At 46.0% G+C, this 17,591-nt stretch overlaps 1 protein-coding gene across 1 annotated transcript; it reads left to right on the top strand.

Annotated features, from left to right (window-relative positions):
* The first annotated feature begins 3,153 nt into the window (after window positions 1–3,153).
* On the top strand, window positions 3,154–14,755 carry ppp1r35 (protein phosphatase 1, regulatory subunit 35). The gene is made up of 7 exons (XM_056300681.1): window positions 3,154–3,240; window positions 8,328–8,511; window positions 8,650–8,761; window positions 12,026–12,168; window positions 12,444–12,534; window positions 14,234–14,397; window positions 14,515–14,755. The coding sequence occupies exons 2-7, from the start codon at window positions 8,329–8,331 to the stop codon at window positions 14,686–14,688; spliced, it is 867 nt and encodes a 288-aa protein (XP_056156656.1). The 5' UTR covers window positions 3,154–3,240; window position 8,328; the 3' UTR covers window positions 14,689–14,755.
* The last annotated feature ends 2,836 nt before the right edge of the window (window positions 14,756–17,591 follow it).

Below are 17,591 nucleotides of genomic sequence, written 5' to 3'. Positions count from 1 at the left end.
TGTGTTAGGTGACTTTCCTTGTGACCCTGGCTCACTGTGTTAGGTGTCTTTCCTTGTGACCCTGGCTCACTGTGTTAGGTGACCTTCCTTGTGACCCTGGCTCACTGTGTTAGGTGACTTTCCTTGTGACCCTGGCTCACTGTGTTAGGTGTCTTTCATTGTGACCCTGGCTCACTGTGTTAGGTGACTTTCCTTGTGACCCTGGCTCACTGTGTTAGGTGTCTTTCCTTGTGACCCTGGCTCACTGTGTTAGGTGACCTTTCTTGTGACCCTGGCACACTGTGTTAGGTGTCTTTCCTTGTGACCCTGGCTCACTGTGTTAGGTGACTTTCCTTGTGACCCTGGCTCACTGTGTTAGGTGTCTTTCCTTGTGACACTGGCTCACCGTGTTAGATGACTTTCCTTGTGACCCTGGCTCACCGTGTTAGGTGACTTTCCTTGTGACCCTGGCTCACTGTGTTAGGTGACTTTCCTTGTGACACTGGCTCACTGTGTTAGGTGTCTTTCCTTGTGACCCTGGCTCACTGTGTTAGGTGTCTTTCCTTGTGACCCTGGCTCACTGTGTTAGGTGTCTTTCCTTGTGACCCTGGCTCACTGTGTTAGGTGACCTTCTTTGTGACCCTGGCTCACTGTGTTAGGTGACCTTCCTTGTGACCCTGGCTCACTGTGTTAGGTGACTATCCTTGTGACCCTGGCTCACTGTGTTAGGGGTCTTTCCTTGTGACCCTGGCTCACTGTGTTAGGTGTCTTTCCTTGTGACCCTGGCTCACCGTGTTAGGTGTCTTTCCTTGTGACCCTGGCTCACTGTGTTAGGTGTCTTTCCTTGTGACCCTGGCTCACTGTGTTAGGTGTCTTTCCTTGTGACCCTGGCTCACTGTGTTAGGTGTCTTTCCTTGTGACCCTGGCTCACTGTGTTAGGTGTCTTTCCTTCTGACCCTGGCACACTGTGTTAGGTGACTTTCCTTGTGACCCTGGCACACTGTGTTAGGTGACCTTCCTTGTGACCCTGGCTCACTGTGTTAGGTGTCTTTCCTTGTGACCCTGGCTCACTGTGTTAGGTGTCTTTCCTTGTGACCCTGGCACACTGTGTTAGGTGTCTTTCCTTGTGACCCTGGCTCACTGTGTTAGGTGTCTTTCCTTTTGACCCTGGCTCACTGTGTTAGGTGTCTTTCCTTGTGACCCTGGCTCACTGTGTTAGGTGTCTTTCCTTGTGACCCTGGCTCACTGTGTTAGGTGACTTTCCTTCTGACCCAGGCTCACTGTGTTAGGTGACCTTCCTTGTGACCCTGACACACTGTGTTAGGTGTCTTTACTTGTGACCCTGGCTCACTGTGTTAGGTGACTTTCCTTGTGACCCTGGCTCACTGTGTTAGGTGACTTTACTTGTGACCCTGGCTCACTGTGTTAGGTGACTTTCCTTGTGACCCTGGCTCACTGTGTTAGGTGACTTTCCTTGTGACCCTGGCTCACTGTGTTAGGTGTCTTTCCTTGTGACCCTGGCTCACTGTGTTAGGTGACCTTCCTTGTGACCCTGGCACACTGTGTTAGGTGTCTTTCCTTGTGACCCTGGCACACTGTTAGGTGTCTTTCCTTGTGACCCTGGCTCACTGTGTTAGGTGACTTTCCTTGTGACCCTGGCTCACTGTGTTAGGTGACTTTCCTTGTGACCCTGGCTGACTGTGTTAGGTGACTTTCCTTGTGACCCTGGCTGACTGTGTTAGGTGACTTTCCTTGTGACCCTGGCACACTGTGTTAGGTGACTTTCCTTGTGACCCTGGCTGACTGTGTTAGGTGACTTTCCTTGTGACCCTGGCACACTGTGTTAGGTGACTTTCCTTGTGACCCTGGCTCACTGTGTTAGGTGACTATCCTTGTGACCCTGGCTCACTGTGTTAGGTGACTTTCCTTGTGACCCTGGCTCACTGTGTTAGGTGACTTTCCTTGTGACCCTGGCTCACTGTGTTAGATGAATTTCCTTGTGACCCTGGCTCACTGTGTTAGGTGCTTTAGCTTAGCAGAGAGGACCGAGTGTGCTGGCACTGTTCTCACACCAAGACATGCTAGCAAGACCTTTGCAGATCTGTTACTGATCATCTTGTCAAAGATTTTGTTTCATTATGGGAGGATGTAGTATTTGGTTTCTGTAAACAACCCAAAAAAGTGACAAATATTTTTTCCATAATACATTTGTTAATAATATTGGCAAAAACATTTTATTCACAAAAGTAAATTCACAAACAAAAAACTTTTTTTGTTGTTTTCTTGGGAGAAATTGAACAATATGTAAAACATTTCTTTTTCTCCCAACGAAAGAGCTGTCAAGACTTTTTAATTCATGTATGTCTTTTAATGTCTTGATGTAGTGTAATGTAATGTAATATAATGTGCCCCCGGCTCCTTTGTTACTCATGTTCGTTGTGTATACTGTCCTCTGTGTACTAAATATGCTGTGTGTGTTGTTTTTCTCACTTGAGTTTTTATTGAGTTTTCTAAAAGATAGCAACAGAACAGTACAAGATCAACACAAAAAAAGAATACAGTAAAATATGTAACAGGTGAAAATAATTTTGAAAAAATAACAAAAAAAATCGTAAATAGTTATTGTTAAATCTGTTGTGTTAATAAAGAATTGTGTGGGAAGAAAAGGAGGCTGAGAGATGGAGTGGCGTTTCAGAACAACAGCTGGCAGGTGAACAGCCATGAGCTAGCTAGCTAGCCGGTGCGTGTCTGGTCCAGCTGCGTGACGTGTGTCTCACCACGCCACGTGGTGAGACACACGCCGACTTTCGGAATGGTTTTACCGACGCGTCTAAGCTCGTGCGGTTATGGTGGCCGTACAGACCCACCACCTTACTGACAGCGGTGAGGTGAGCCTGACGTTCCAGCAGCTTTAAACCGCGTCACGCCAAACAGATCGGAGATGTGGCCGCTGGGTGGCGCTGCAGGACAAGCGGCAGAAACACGGAAGCGGAAATGAACGTGTTTTGGTTTGAACAGAAGAAGAGGAGGGGGGACGTTCAAACGTTGCCATCGGTTCCTCTGCGGCGTTGACGACCGCGGTGTTAAAGACACGAGGTGGTTATTACGGACGACACGAGGCGTTATTACGGACGACACGAGGCGTTATTACGGACGGGATCGGTGTCCGGAAGACGCGTCGCGGGTTTCGCAGCGGCGTTCACACCGCGTCCCGTGGGAAGCGCCCCGGGAGACGCCGGAGGAGCGTTAATTCACAGACAGGTCACTTTCTTTCTTCTCTTTTCTTGTTGTGGGGTGGGGGTGGGGGTGAGGGGGGGTGAGCGTATTTTGAAAGAAAAAGGTTTTAACCATACCCGCTAGTACCGATTGAAAAGTGACGTCATCAGACGACAATATGGCGGTTCATTTTAAACCTCCTGCGCGGACTGACGACAAACGAGCCAGCCAGCCTGCCACGTCCGTTTTCAGCAAACCGGTTTACAGCAAGCTCGTGTATTTATCCGCCCAACTGCTCAGCAAGTCCCGTCCTATACCGTACTGCTGCACCAGGCCTAACGTCTATATCACGGCAGAATTTGAAGCACGGTGGAGGAGAGGTGGAGAGGTGGAGGTATGCACTGGAGAGGAGAGGAGTGGAAGTCAGTAGGAGCAAGACGGAATACATATGTATGAATGAGAGGGAGGACAGAGGAATGGTGAGGATGCAAGGAGTGGAGGTGATGAAGGTGGATGAGTTTAAATACTTGGGGTCAACTGTCCAAAGTAACGGGGAGTGCAGGAGAGAGGTGAAGGAGAGAGTGCAGGCAGGGTGGAGTGGGTGGAGAAGAGTGTCAGGAGTGATGTGTGACAGAAGGGTACCAGCAAGAGTTAAAGGGAAGGTTTACAAGATGGTAGTGAGACCAGCTATGTTGTATGGTCTGGAGACAGTGGCACTGATGAAAAGACAGGAGGTGGAGGTGGCAGAGATGAAGATGATAAGATTTTCACTGGGAGTGATGAAGAAGGACAGGATTAGGAAGGAGTATATTAGAGGGACAGCTCAGGTTGGACGGTTTGGAGACAAAGCAAGAGAGACAAGATGGAGATGGTTTGGACATGTGTGGAGGAGAGATGCTGGGTATACTGGGAGAAGGATGCTGAATATGGAGCTGCCAGTGAAGAGGAGAAGAGGAAGGCCAAAGAGGAGGTTTATGGATGTGGTGAGGGAGGACATGCAGGTGGCTGGTGTGACAGAGAAAGATGCAGAGAACAGGAAGAGATGGAAACGGAAGATCCGCTGTGGCGCCCCCTAACGGGAGCAGCCGAAATTAGTAGTAGTAAATAATTTGAAGTAACAGTAACGGTTTACTCAATTCAGTTCAATCGAGTTCAAAACTTTATTGCAGACTCAGGGTCCATGACAGACAAAGACAAATAGGCAAAAGACAAACCCCAGACAATACACACAGTAAACACAATAAAATAACATAAATGGAACAAGTCAGTGTCTAATGAGAAGGCAGCTGTACCAGAGGTACCACTGCCGGGACTGGTAGCATGTGGCACTGAGTCTTATATGAGTTAAACTCTTGATGATTACATCATCAGAGTCACTGAGCCGGCAAATAAATGTATACATGAGATTTCTTAGAAGAGCCTGAAAGGTGCTGACTCCTGCAGCCACAGACATTTCACTTGCACTACACCATCTAGGTCTCTTTACTAGTATTCTCACTGCATCATTATAAGCTACTCGAAGCCTCTGTGACCTTGCTTTTTTATAGTGTGACCACAGGTGTGCGGTATAATGTGGTGTACAATATGTAGTGTGACCGCAGGTATGCAGTATAAAGTGGTGTACAATATGTAGTGTGACCACAGGTGTGCAGTATAAAGTGGTGTACAATATGTAGTGTGACCGCAGGTATGCAGTATAAAGTGGTGTACAAGATGTAGTGTGACCACAGGTGTGCAGTATAAAGTGGTGTACAATATGTAGTGTGACCGCAGGTATGCAGTATAAAGTGGTGTACAATATGTAGTGTGACCACAGGTGTGCAGTATAAAGTGGTGTACAAGATGTAGTGTGACCACAGGTGTGCAGTATAAAGTGGTGTACAATATGTAGTGTGACCACAGGTGTGCAGTATAAAGTGGTGTACAAGATGTAGTGTGACCACAGGTGTGCGGTATAATGTGGTGTACAATATGTAGTGTGACCGCAGGTATGCAGTATAAAGTGGTGTACAATATGTAGTGTGACCACAGGTGTGCAGTATAAAGTGGTGTACAAGATGTAGTGTGACCACAGGTGTGCAGTATAAAGTGGTGTACAATATGTAGTGTGACCACAGGTGTGCAGTATAAAGTGGTGTACAAGATGTAGTGTGACCACAGGTGTGCAGTATAAAGTGGTGTACAATATGTAGTGTGACCGCAGGTATGCAGTATAAAGTGGTGTACAATATGTAGTGTGACCACAGGTGTGCAGTATAAAGTGGTGTACAAGATGTAGTGTGACCACAGGTGTGCAGTATAAAGTGGTGTACAATATGTAGTGTGACCACAGGTGTGCAGTATAAAGTGGTGTACAAGATGTAGTGTGACCACAGGTGTGCGGTATAATGTGGTGTACAATATGTAGTGTGACCGCAGGTATGCAGTATAAAGTGGTGTACAATATGTAGTGTGACCACAGGTGTGCAGTATAAAGTGGTGTACAAGATGTAGTGTGACCACAGGTGTGCAGTATAAAGTGGTGTACAATATGTAGTGTGACCACAGGTGTGCAGTATAAAGTGGTGTACAATATGTAGTGTGACCACAGGGGGGGCAGTATAAAGTGGTGTACAATATGTAGTGTGACCACAGGTGTGCAGTATAAAGTGGTGTACAAGATGTAGTGTGACCACAGGTGTGCAGTATAAAGTGGTGTACAATATGTAGTGTGACCACAGGTGTGCAGTATAAAGTGGTGTACAATATGTAGTGTGACCACAGGTGTGCAGTATAAAGTGGTGTACAATATGTAGTGTGACCACAGGTGTGCAGTATAAAGTGGTGTACAATATGTATTGTGACCACAGGTGTGCAGTATAAAGTGGTGTACAATATGTAGTGTGACCACAGGTGTGCAGTATAAAGTGGTGTACAATATGTAGTGTGACCACAGGTGTGCAGTATAAAGTGGTGTACAATATGTAGTGTGACCACAGGTGTGCAGTATAAAGTGGTGTACAATATGTAGTGTGACCACAGGTGTGCAGTATAAAGTGGTGTACAATATGTAGTGTGACCACAGGTGTGCAGTATAAAGTGGTGTACAATATATATACTTAGCACAGAAACTAAGGAAATGTGTGTTTGGTAGAGTATGTCTTTGTTGTACCAATGCTTCTGGGCAGTACATCTTCTACCGTTGGAAAGCCTGTTTATTTGCCTTTTAAATGGCGCCACATGTGTAAGGAACATGCATTTGTGGGATGAGCAGCAGAGCTGAGTATGTGGGTTGCGCCCATGAAACATTTGCCACATCTTCTCTGCCGATGCCAAGCAGCTTATTTTGCTGCTGCTATTGACTCTTGTGTTGAGCTTCTGGTTCCCCAGGTGCTGACCATCAGCTGCCTGATAGAAGATTTACTGCCAAGAAGCATCGTTACAACAAAGACATAATCTACCATACACACATTTCCTTACTTTTTGTTCTAAGTTTAGTTTACATACCCCAAGATTATTATCAGACAATTTAAAATCAGGAGATTTTAGATGATTGTCCTCTTTGGTTGTGCAGATCATGACAACACTCGTACTAGCATTGTATTTGATATGATGCTGCACACCGTACACACAACATATATCAAGGAGCTGCTGGAGACCAGCGCTACAGGGACTGAGGATGACAAGGTCATCTGCATACATAATATGGTTCACCAAGGTATTACCCATCATACACCTGGCGTTACAGGCTTTCAACTGCTTGGACAAATCATCAATATATAAATTGTAGAGAAGTGGAGACAGAATTCCCCCTGGTCTGACACCGTTGCTGACCCCAAATGGGGCTGAAACACTATTACCCCATTTCCCTTGCCTGGTCTGCTGGGCATGTCAGACACATATGGTGTGCTCACGGTGTATTCGTTTTGCTTTAAATGTCAATACAGACGCTTCTGAGGGGGTGGAGCAACTGCATGGCAGCTGTTACTGTACTCTTGACTGTATTGCTGGGACGTCTTGATGCACGCTCACTAATCCAGGTGAGGAAGTCACAGGAAGTCGAATCAGTTCATCTATGGGGCGTCAAGTGTAACACCCTTTTTCATAGACAGAATGCCTTTAAGTTCAACCAGCGCCTGCTGTAGTGTACGGCACTATCCCTGTGTGATGTCATGACACACAATTCATTCCATAAATGGACATAATTGATTTTGTCCTTCTCAAAACACTGATGTCATGAAAGTTCAAGCAGCCTTTGCTTTCGTGCACAGAGTGCCTTCTGTAACTGGAGTCCTGGAACATGCTGTGCTAAATCCCTTTGTGTGCGTCATACGGTCAGTGATCATGTAGTAGTGTTTGCACAGGCAGTTCGACTCTGTGATGAAGTGTGCACGGTGTAGACGAGAGAAACTAGAAGTTAAACTGGGATCGAGCCGCCCACCCCTAGTCAGCGCGGCATACTCAAAAATCTTACCATAGGGCAGATTCATACCAGTGTACTTCCTGTACTGTTTATACAGTCCACCCCTAATTTACACTACTACGACACACCATTAATTAATATCAATGATGATAATAATAATATTATTGATAATAATGTTAATAATAATTATTATAATAATAATAATAATAATGGGGTCCACGGTGGTGTAGCGGTCTAAGCATCGGCTTTGTGTCGATGCAGTTGCCCACTAGGGACCGGGTTTCGCGCCCCGGTCTCGTCAGATCCGACTATGGCCGGACTCGATGAAGCAGCAATAATTGGCAACGCTGTCTTGGGGAGGGGGGCGGAGTCGACTTGTGTTCGTCACATGAATGCGTCTCTGTGTGTGTGGGGAAAAGCAGTGGTTCGGCCTGGATTCACCTCGTCACGGAAGTGGCGAGGCGTCTCCTTCCACACTGCAGTTGGCAAACACATGCAGTACGAGGGTGGGTGTTTGAACTAAAAATAGGAATCGATTGGCCACTAAATTGGGAGAAAAAGGAAAAAATCCGAAATAAATTTATAAAAAAATAATGATAATAATAAAACTTGTATATGGATTCATCGTGACAGTGCAGATGTCATACACGTAGTGTAAACAAAGCACACACGGCCTGATGAAGTGCTTATTGTGTGTGCTGTGAGATAAACTGATATTTTCTCTCCTCAGGATGCTGCATGTGGACCTCCCCTCCCCTCTCCCCTCCCCCCAACCCTTCCCCCTCTCCGCCCCCTCCTTCTCACCTCAATGTCCTGATCTTGACCTGTCGCTCCCTCTCAGTCCAACCCCAAAGTCAAACCCAACGCCCCCTGACCCTGAACTCCACCCACCCAGAAGACAGGGACACAGACAGGTAGTGTGTGTGTGTGTGTGTGTGTGTGTGTGTGTGTGTGTGTGTGTGTGTGTGTGTGTGTGTGTGTGTTTGAGAGACTCATTCATTTCTTAGGTGATGACATCGCCACATAAATGTGATCTGCCCCTCACTCTTAAGGTCCATTTTGCGAAGCCTCTGGTTGTAAAGGTAACCCCTGACCCTAGCAGCCGCAACCCCCACCTACCTAAACAACCAACAAGGAGCCAGAGAGGGAGAGGATGTTGCCCTGGTAATCCAGTGTTTTCTTTGGGATGTTTGTGTCCTAGTGATTCAGACATTGTAATAAATCATTATAAACATTTCCTGTTTTCCCAGAAAAGTTGAATCCGTTCATCTGGACACCATGTTTAGCAGAAAACCGTTTCATCGCCCATCTAAGTGACTTGGTTAGTCTCAGCTGATTGCAGGTATCCCCCCCCCCTTATAAACAGCATGGTTGCATAATGATTGACACCGGCGATCTAACACTTGTTTCATATGCAATTTGCTGTGACCATTAACTAGAGTTACAGTGGCCATGTGTACTATTCAGAGGACTGGGGAATAGCTGCAATCACAGCATTGTAAGATGGTGACAGATGTACTCTTAGCCCCCCCACCCACCCACTCAACCACCCACCCCTCGGTTCAGGGATGGTCGTTCCCTCTTCACATAGATGGCCTCTTTAACTCCCCGTTCAGACCAGCGTTCCTCCCTATCAAGGATGTGCACATCCTCATCCTTGAAAGGGTGGCCACTGGCCTGTACATGGGTGTGGACCATGGAGTCCTGGCCTGACAGGGTAGCTCCTCTGTGTTGTGCTATCCCCTTCGCCAGCGTCTGTTTGGTTTCCCCGATGTACTAGTCACAACAGTCCTCCTGGCACTTAGCAGCGTACATTACTTTGTTTGTGCCGGGGAACCTGATCCTTGGGGTGGACCGATGGCTGGCGCAACATGTTTGGGGTTTGAAAGCAACTGAGACGTGGTGTTTGGAAGATTCGCGTCTCAAACGTTGAGACGCTCCTGCCACATACGGAATCGCCGCTGGTTTACCTTAGACCACGGGTGGGGAACATATTTCCTATCAAGGGCCATTTCAGTTTTTATAACATCCTTTGAGGGCCATACAAAATTATTGAGTTGACAATCCACTGCAGTTTCGTTCTGTTTGACTGTCCGTGCCGCCGTACCATACTGTAATACTATAATACTGTAATACTGTAATAGAAGATGTTATGATGGACTGGATAATGGCTGAGTAAAACAGAATGAGCAATTGATTTTGATCTGGTATTTTTTAAGCTGCCTAAGAAAGTAAAGCCGTTGTTGAGCTTTTACAATGAAGTGTTCAGTGTTAATTTTCCACTTCAGGGTGTTGCTGATGGATGTTCCAAGGAATTTACAAGAGTCGGTGGTGGTGATGAAGTCTCCATTCATTTGTATGGGTGTTTTGGGATTCGGCATGCATCGGAAGTCAATAATGAGTTGTTGGGTTTTGGCTGTATTAAGCAGAAGGTTGTTGTTTGCACACCAAGTGGCAGCTTGGTGTACTGCAGTGCAGTACTGGGTTTCATCATTGTTGGAGGTGAGGCCTACAGTGGTTGTGTCGCCTGCGTATTTTATTATTTTCACAGAGCTATCTGTGGATGTAAAGTGGGTGATGTAAAGTGAGAAGAGCTAGGGGAAGAGAACACAGCCCTGAGGAGCACCTGTACTGAGGGTTAAGAGGGTGTGAGGTTAGGTTATTAACCTTCACCCCCTGTGGCCTGTTCCACAGGAGGCTCTGAATCCAGTGGCCTATGGCTGGGTCAAAGTTCATATCCAAGAGAATGGTAAAGAGTTTGAGTGGGTTGATGGAGTTGAAGGCGTAACTAAAGTCTATAAACAGGATGTGTGCGTAGGTGTTTGGTGATTCCAGGTGGTGCAGGGCATGGTGCAGGGCTATGCTAACTGCATCCTCAACAGACCGGTTGGCTTGATGGGCAAATTGATATGGGTCCATCACTGGGGAGGTGCAAGATTTCAAGTGTGACAGAACGATGCGCTCAAATGCTTTCATGGCCACATGTCAGGGCAACTGGTCTGAAGTCATGGAGGCAGGTGATCTTTGAGGACTTTGGCACAGGAATGATGGTAGAGTTTGAACCACCGTGGGACTGTACATTGGCTTAGAGGGGTGTTAAATATGGTGGAAAGTATTGGAGCCAATTGTGCTGCACAGTGGCTCAACAAAGCAGGACTGATGCCGTCTGGCCCTGCTGCTTTCCTAATGTTCAGCTTCTTGAATGTAGCTCTCACCTCATCCTCCTGGAGGCAGAAGGGTGGCGTTAAAGTGGGAGTAGGGGGGATGGCTGGTGGAATAGGTTTTTCTAACCTTGCATAAAACTAATTTCATTTATCTGGGAGGTTATGGTCATTATCCGGAGGGGAGCAGGGGCGTTTGTTGTAATCTGTCATGTCCTTGAGGTTTTTCCATATTGATTTGGAGTTACTGGAAGAGAATTGTTGTTCCAATTTTGTTGTGTAGCTGGACTTTGCTTTTAATGTTGCAGCATGCAACTTATACTTGGCTGCTCTGCACTGATCCCTGTTTCCGTTTTGTGCACCCAGTTCTTTTCTTTGTGTAGGACGTGTAATTCTTTGAAGAACCGGGGTTTTTTATTGCCATACAAGGTCACTGTTTTGGTAGGGATGCACATTTCCTCACAGAACTTGATGTATGACGTCACGGTGTCTGAGTTCATCGAGGGAGTCGCAAGCTGCACTAAATATATTATAATTAGGGCATTCAAAGCACCCTTGAAGGGTTTCAATGGCATCCATGGACCAGGACCTGACAGAGGTGGATATTTTCTTGATGGACTTAAGCTTCTGTCTGTATTTTAGGATGAGGAGTGTCACAGTGTGGCCGGACTTCCCTAGTGGAGCCCTCAGGAATGCTGGGTAAGCATTTGAAATTGAGATATAGCAGTGATCCAATGTTTGGTTTTCTCTGCTATGGCAAGTGACTTGTTGCTTATAGTTCGGGAGTTCAAGGGACAGGTTCGTGTGGTTGAAATCACCTAACACAATGACAGACGTGTCAGGGTTGGAGTTTTCAACAGAGGAAATATGTTGCAAGGGTTCGCTAATGGCTGTGTTAGCGATAGCTTGTGGTGGGATGTAAACGGCAACTAATACAATTGAAGTGAATTCTCTCAGAAGGTAATATGGTCTGCATTTCAAACTGATGAATTCAAGATCATAAGAGCAGTAGCGACGAAGGATTGTTGAGTTGTTATACCAGCGCTGCTAGTTTGACTGACCTATCAGCTGGTAGTTTGACTGGCCTATCAGCTGGTAGTTTGACTGGCCTATCAGCTGGTAGTTTGACTGACCTATCAGCTGTCGGATGAAACGTTTCTCCCACTAAACTTGGTGTCCAGATGAACTGATTCAGTTTTTCTGGAATTTCTACACCTTGGGCATGCATCGGGACATTTCCTGTCTTTTTTCCTCTCCTCCCTGATAGGCAGAATCCACGGCCAGAAGGCGGAGCCTACTGTTGCAGTAGCCAATGAGAAGAAAGATTGTCTTAATGGGGGTGCGGCTTTCTTAGATGAGGCGGAGTTAAATACTTCCTTAGCTCTGAAAGCAGAACTCACATCACTGCAGGTTAATTTTGTTTATATTGATATGTAGTTGAAATGATGTACTATTTAGATTACTATGTATTGTTTACAGTGAGCTATTGTAACATTATTAAAGCATGGAGATAATGTTTAATATGTAACACCAGACAAGGTTAAATAGTCATACTTATACATTTGTTAAACGGGTTAATGGACACACTAAACCGCTTTGCAAACACATTGAACTGGTTAACAGACAAGTTTAACTGGCTGACAGTAGGTTGCCATCCCAACATGTTTTTTTGCTCTTTCCTGAAGAGGGCGGAATTTAACTCCCAGAAGGCTGTTAAGGAAACTCTGCTCAAGTCTGTCAGAACCAAAAACCTCATTGATACTAAGGCTACTGAAGGTAACACACACAGTATACGGCCAAGGTTGGGAGGGTGACCTTATAAATGTATTCTTTACAATTACAAATTACAAGTTGAGAAATGTAACTGGTTGAAGTTCTGATGTAATAAGTGTGTATTCCATTCTGGATCCATTCCATACTCTGTATTTTCCAACGTATGAATTCATTAGTTTTATACATGGCCACATTTAGGGCAGCACAATGGCACAGTAGTTAGTGCGGTCGCCTCACAGCAAGAAAGTCCTGGGTTCGAGCCCCGGGGTAGTCCAACCTTGGGGGTCGTCCCAGGTCATCCTCTGTGTGGAGTTTGCATGTTCTCCCCGTGTCTGCGTGGCTTGCATCTTCGAAGTGGGTGGACATGATGATGTGTAAAGCACCACCCTGGCCATGAACAGGACTGGATCCTTGGGTTTTTGACGAAGGAAACCCTGTCGGAGGACTGAATTTGTTTTCTGAGGCTGTCCTTGGTAAGGGCAGTTTCAAAGCAGATATGCTCAGCCACGCCACTGACTGCTTGTTTTGCTGCTGATATGTCTTGTAGCGTTCCCCTAACACCACATGGACATGAACGAGGTTAAAAACTTGATTTTCATCGGACGGGGTCTTTAAGAACCAACGCATTTTCTCTAGAATCTTCCCTGTCTCCTAGATTGTATATTCATTCATTCATTCATTCATCATCGGCGGCTTCTCCGGGGTGGGGTCGTGCTGGCAGCAAGCGAAGTAGAACACTCCAGACCTCCCTCTCCCCAGCAACACCTTCCAGCTCCTCCTGGGGGATCCCAAGGCCTTCCCAGGCCAGATTGGACATGTAGTCCCTCCAGCGAGTTCTGGGTCTACCCCGGGGTCTCCTCCCAGTTGGACGTGCCCGGTAAAGTGCCCAGGAGGCATCCTAATCAGATGCCCGAGCCACCTCAACTGGCTCCTTTCCACGTGAAGGAGCAGCGGCTCTACTCCGAGCTCCCTCCGGATGTCCGAGCCCCTCACCCTATCTCTAAGGCTGAGCCCAGACACCCTACAGAGGAAACTCATTTAAGCCACTTTTATCTGCGATCTCACCCTTTCGGTCACTATGGTCATGAGCTTTGGGTTTAGATTTGATTTTCAAAATAATATTATTCTTTCTAAAAGTCTGTTTTCATTTTGCCAAAGAAAACTTATTTGAATGTCTTTTAATTGAATTGTATGAAAAGTACGTCAACCTTTTTTCACATTCTGGTTCCTCCCATGTACTTACTATGTACACAATACACATATACTACTTGCCTAGGCTACTGAAACTAACACAGTAACTGTATATACAAATAAACAATACACACACAATGCTATACACTGCACAATACACACTGTACTCACACTGCACATGCTACACACACCACTTACCTTATCCAGCTCCGCACTGTGACCACTCACTAACTCTCTAATTAAACAACCAGTCTCTCTCTCTCCCCCTCTCTCTGTCTCTGTCTCTCTCTCTGTGTGTGTGTCTCTCTCTCTCAAAAATTCAAATTCAAATTTTGAATTTGAATAGTTCGGGAGTTCAAGGAACATGTGCTGTACAATATGTAGTTTGACCATGGGGGAGCAGTATAATTAAACAACCAGTTTCTCTCTCTCTCTCTCTCTCTCTGTCTGTCTGTCTGTCTGTCTGTCTGTCTGTCTGTCTGTCTGTCTGTCTGTCTGTCTGTCTCTGTAGGAGTAAATGTCTCTCTCGCCCAGCAGCTCTACAGCTCATTGGTCAGTGTCAATTTGGAGGCTGATCAGCTGATCAGTCAGGCGCTACAGGATAGGCTCCAGCTGGCCCCGCCCACTTGTAGCCATGACGACAAAGTAGTGGCAATTTCTGACAGGAAAGAACAGGTCTGTCAATATAACGGTCTGTCTGTCTGTCTGTCTGTCTGTCTGTCTGTCTATATATAGCTGTCTGTTTCAGTCTGTGACTTCTGTGTCTGTGTTTTTGTGTTGGTGTGTGTGTAGTCATCAGGTTCTTCCTCGCTATTTGAGTTCTTCACCCCTGAATTCTTCAGAGAGAAGCCATGCCTATGGAGGGAGGAGCCAAACAACAAGCCCCGCCCACAACCCACACCTCGACCCGCCCACTCCACCTTTGACCTCTTTAGACGACAGATACATTGGCAGGCCACCCCTTAACACACACACACACACACAGTTACTATAAACACCTTGTAAATATTAAGTTGGGACGGCTGTTTTTATTGAGTCAAATCGTTTGCTAATAAAGGAACGGAGTTCATCCTGTTTTTGTTTTCCGTTGATTCTTTTTTCTTTGGAGACACTTTACCTTCCAACAGCAGCGGGAAACAGTTTGTCATGTGGTCATTTCCGCCACAGACAGACGTTTTTTGTTTCTGTTTTTTTGTCAACCCCCCCCCCCCTTTTTTTTTTCTCCCCAATTGTACCCGGCCAATTACCCCACTCTTCCGAGCCATCCCGGTCTCTGCTCCAGCCCCTCTGCTGATCCGGGGAGGGCTGCAGACCAGAGCCCTAGAAAGAGAGAGTTGCGTCAATGAGGGGTCAGAACGCGAGAGGGTCACGGGGTTCATGTAGCCGCCGAGTAGTTCCAAACGAAGCTTGGCGGGTCGTTTAGATGAACTGCTTAGCCGCGATTTCTGCTAACTACTAACCAATGTTTTCAGATTTTTACATGTATTTATAGATCTAGATATATTCCAACGTGACACATATTCTATGCACACTGTTTGGAACTATCCGGGGCTCCCATGAGCCGCCGTTGCTGTTAAATAATTGGCCCGTTGACGTCTACGGAGTTGACGTCACTCTCTCTTTCTAGGGCTCTGCTGCAGACTGCCACATGCCTCCTCCTCCCATTCATGTGGAGTCACCAGCTGCTGCTTTTCACCTGACAGTGAGGAGTTTCACAGGGGGATGCAGCACGTGGGAGGATCACGCTACTCCCCCCAGTTCCCCCTCCCCCCCAAACAGACACCCCAAACGACCAGAGGAGGCGCTGGTGCAGCAACCAGGACACATACCCACATCCGGCTCCCCACCCGCAGACACGGCCAATTGTGTCTGCAGGGACGCCCGACCAAGCTGGAGGCAACACGGGGATTCGAACTGGCGATCCCCGTGTTGGTAGGCAACAGAATAGACCGCCACGCTACCTGGATGCTGACAGAGGTTTTTTTATGTGAACAAGATGCTATTCATCTAAAATGTGACATTTTAGCTTTGCTCCCAGACTTATCAGAGCCCTCGTCTGTAGCAGAACTGTCTTGTTAAAGGTTAAGGTCGTGGTCGAGCGTTCTGGAAAGAAAGACAGAAATAACAGGAAGCCAACTGGATTATTGGATATTGATGAAACAAGTTTATATACCGCGCTAATAGATGATAATGATGCTTGAAACCTCTCTCTCTCTGTGTATGTCTCTCTCTCTCTGTCTCGCTCTGTTTTTATATTCGGGATGTTTTGGAAGTCTCCGTTTCAGTGGGTTTTGATATTGGTCTCATTTCGTCGGCCCAAGAGAAGGCATTTGACCAGGCGGAACACCTCACCTCTGGAAGACTATGGAGCGTTTTGGCTTCAGCCCAGGTTTTATTGCAGTGATCCAAGGTTTTGTACCAGAATATTGAGAGTGTACTGAAGATTAATTGAGGTTTGAGTGCCCCTTTTCAAAGTAAACTGGCATTCATCAGGGCTGCTTTCTCAGGAATGTTATAGGCTATTTCTATTGAACCGTTGTTGTACAACATTAAGAATTATATTGAGGGATTGTCTTTACCAAACTGGGATACAAAACTGGTTTTGTCAGCTTATGCAGATGATGTGGTCCTTGAAAAAAATCAAGGAGATGTTGACAATCTATATAAGGTTGTTAATGAATTTGGTATGAGTTCAGCTGGGAAGAATGTGAAGCCTTAGCAGCTGGAATTGGAGTGGTGGTTTTCTGTACCTGCCAGGGAATTTGTCATGGAAAAGAGATGGGTTTACATATCTGGGAGTCTTCCTTGGTAATGAGTTCATTGTCCAAAAAAATAAAAAAAATTGGGAGGGTGTGCTAGGAAATATTGAGGGGAGACTGAAAAAATGGAGATGGACATTGCCTCAGATATCCTGTAGAGGCAGGGTGCTGGTAGCCAATAATGTAGTAGCCATCAGCAGACGGACTCAAACAGAAGGAAGGGCAGGACAGGATGTGGTCCCTGTGTTGGTTTCTGTGGTGAGATCCAGAGTCTGGGGTGATCTGATCTCAGGTTTTATAAAGCCGTGAGGAATCTGGATGTTTTCATTCAACAGTGGTGCTGCATGATGTGGTGAGGTCTGTGGTGATGACGAGCTGGTTTTGATCATGATTCAATCATGATTCAATCATGATTTGATCATTTCTGTGAATGTTCTCATTCATCCAGGTCATGGTTATCCAAAGGAGTTGAATCAAGTGCAACTGGACTTGGTATATATCCGTGAAGACGTTTCGCCTCTCATCCAAGAGGCTTCCTCAGTTCGTGCCTTTCTGACTAGACCAAGCTAGTCTGACTGGCTGCTGATGAGACTCAGCATTTATCCTCTTTGGAGTCGTTATCAGAACTGTTGATGTCCATGGCTCTTTGTGTTCCAATGTTTAGCAACGCACTTCGTTGTCAGAGCTATTGACATCTATAGCTCTGACGACGACTCCTAGAGGATAAATTCTGAGTCTCATCAGCAGCCAGTCAGACTAGCTTGGTCTAGTCAGAAAGGCACGAACTGAGGAAGCCTCTTGGATGAGAGGCGAAACGTCTTCACGGATATATACCAAGTCCACTTGCACTTGATTCAACTCCTTTGGATGTTGTAATCATGATTTAATCATGTTTTATGATGACGAGCTGGTTTTGATCAAGTTTTAATCATGATTTAATCATGTCTTATGATGACGGGCTGGTTTTTATCATGATTTAATCATGTTTTGATCATGTTTTATGATGACGAGCTGGTTTTGATAATGTTTTAATCATGATTTAATCATGTTATAATCATGTTTTATGATGACGAGCTGGTTCTGATCATGTTTTAATCATGATTTAATCAT

This window comes from Lampris incognitus, chromosome 20 (assembly GCF_029633865.1).
Source record: "Lampris incognitus isolate fLamInc1 chromosome 20, fLamInc1.hap2, whole genome shotgun sequence".
Classification (NCBI taxonomy): Eukaryota; Metazoa; Chordata; class Actinopteri; order Lampriformes; family Lampridae; genus Lampris; species Lampris incognitus.
The sequence above is the reverse complement of the archived record's forward strand: the minus strand, read 5'-3'. Positions and strand labels throughout refer to the sequence as shown.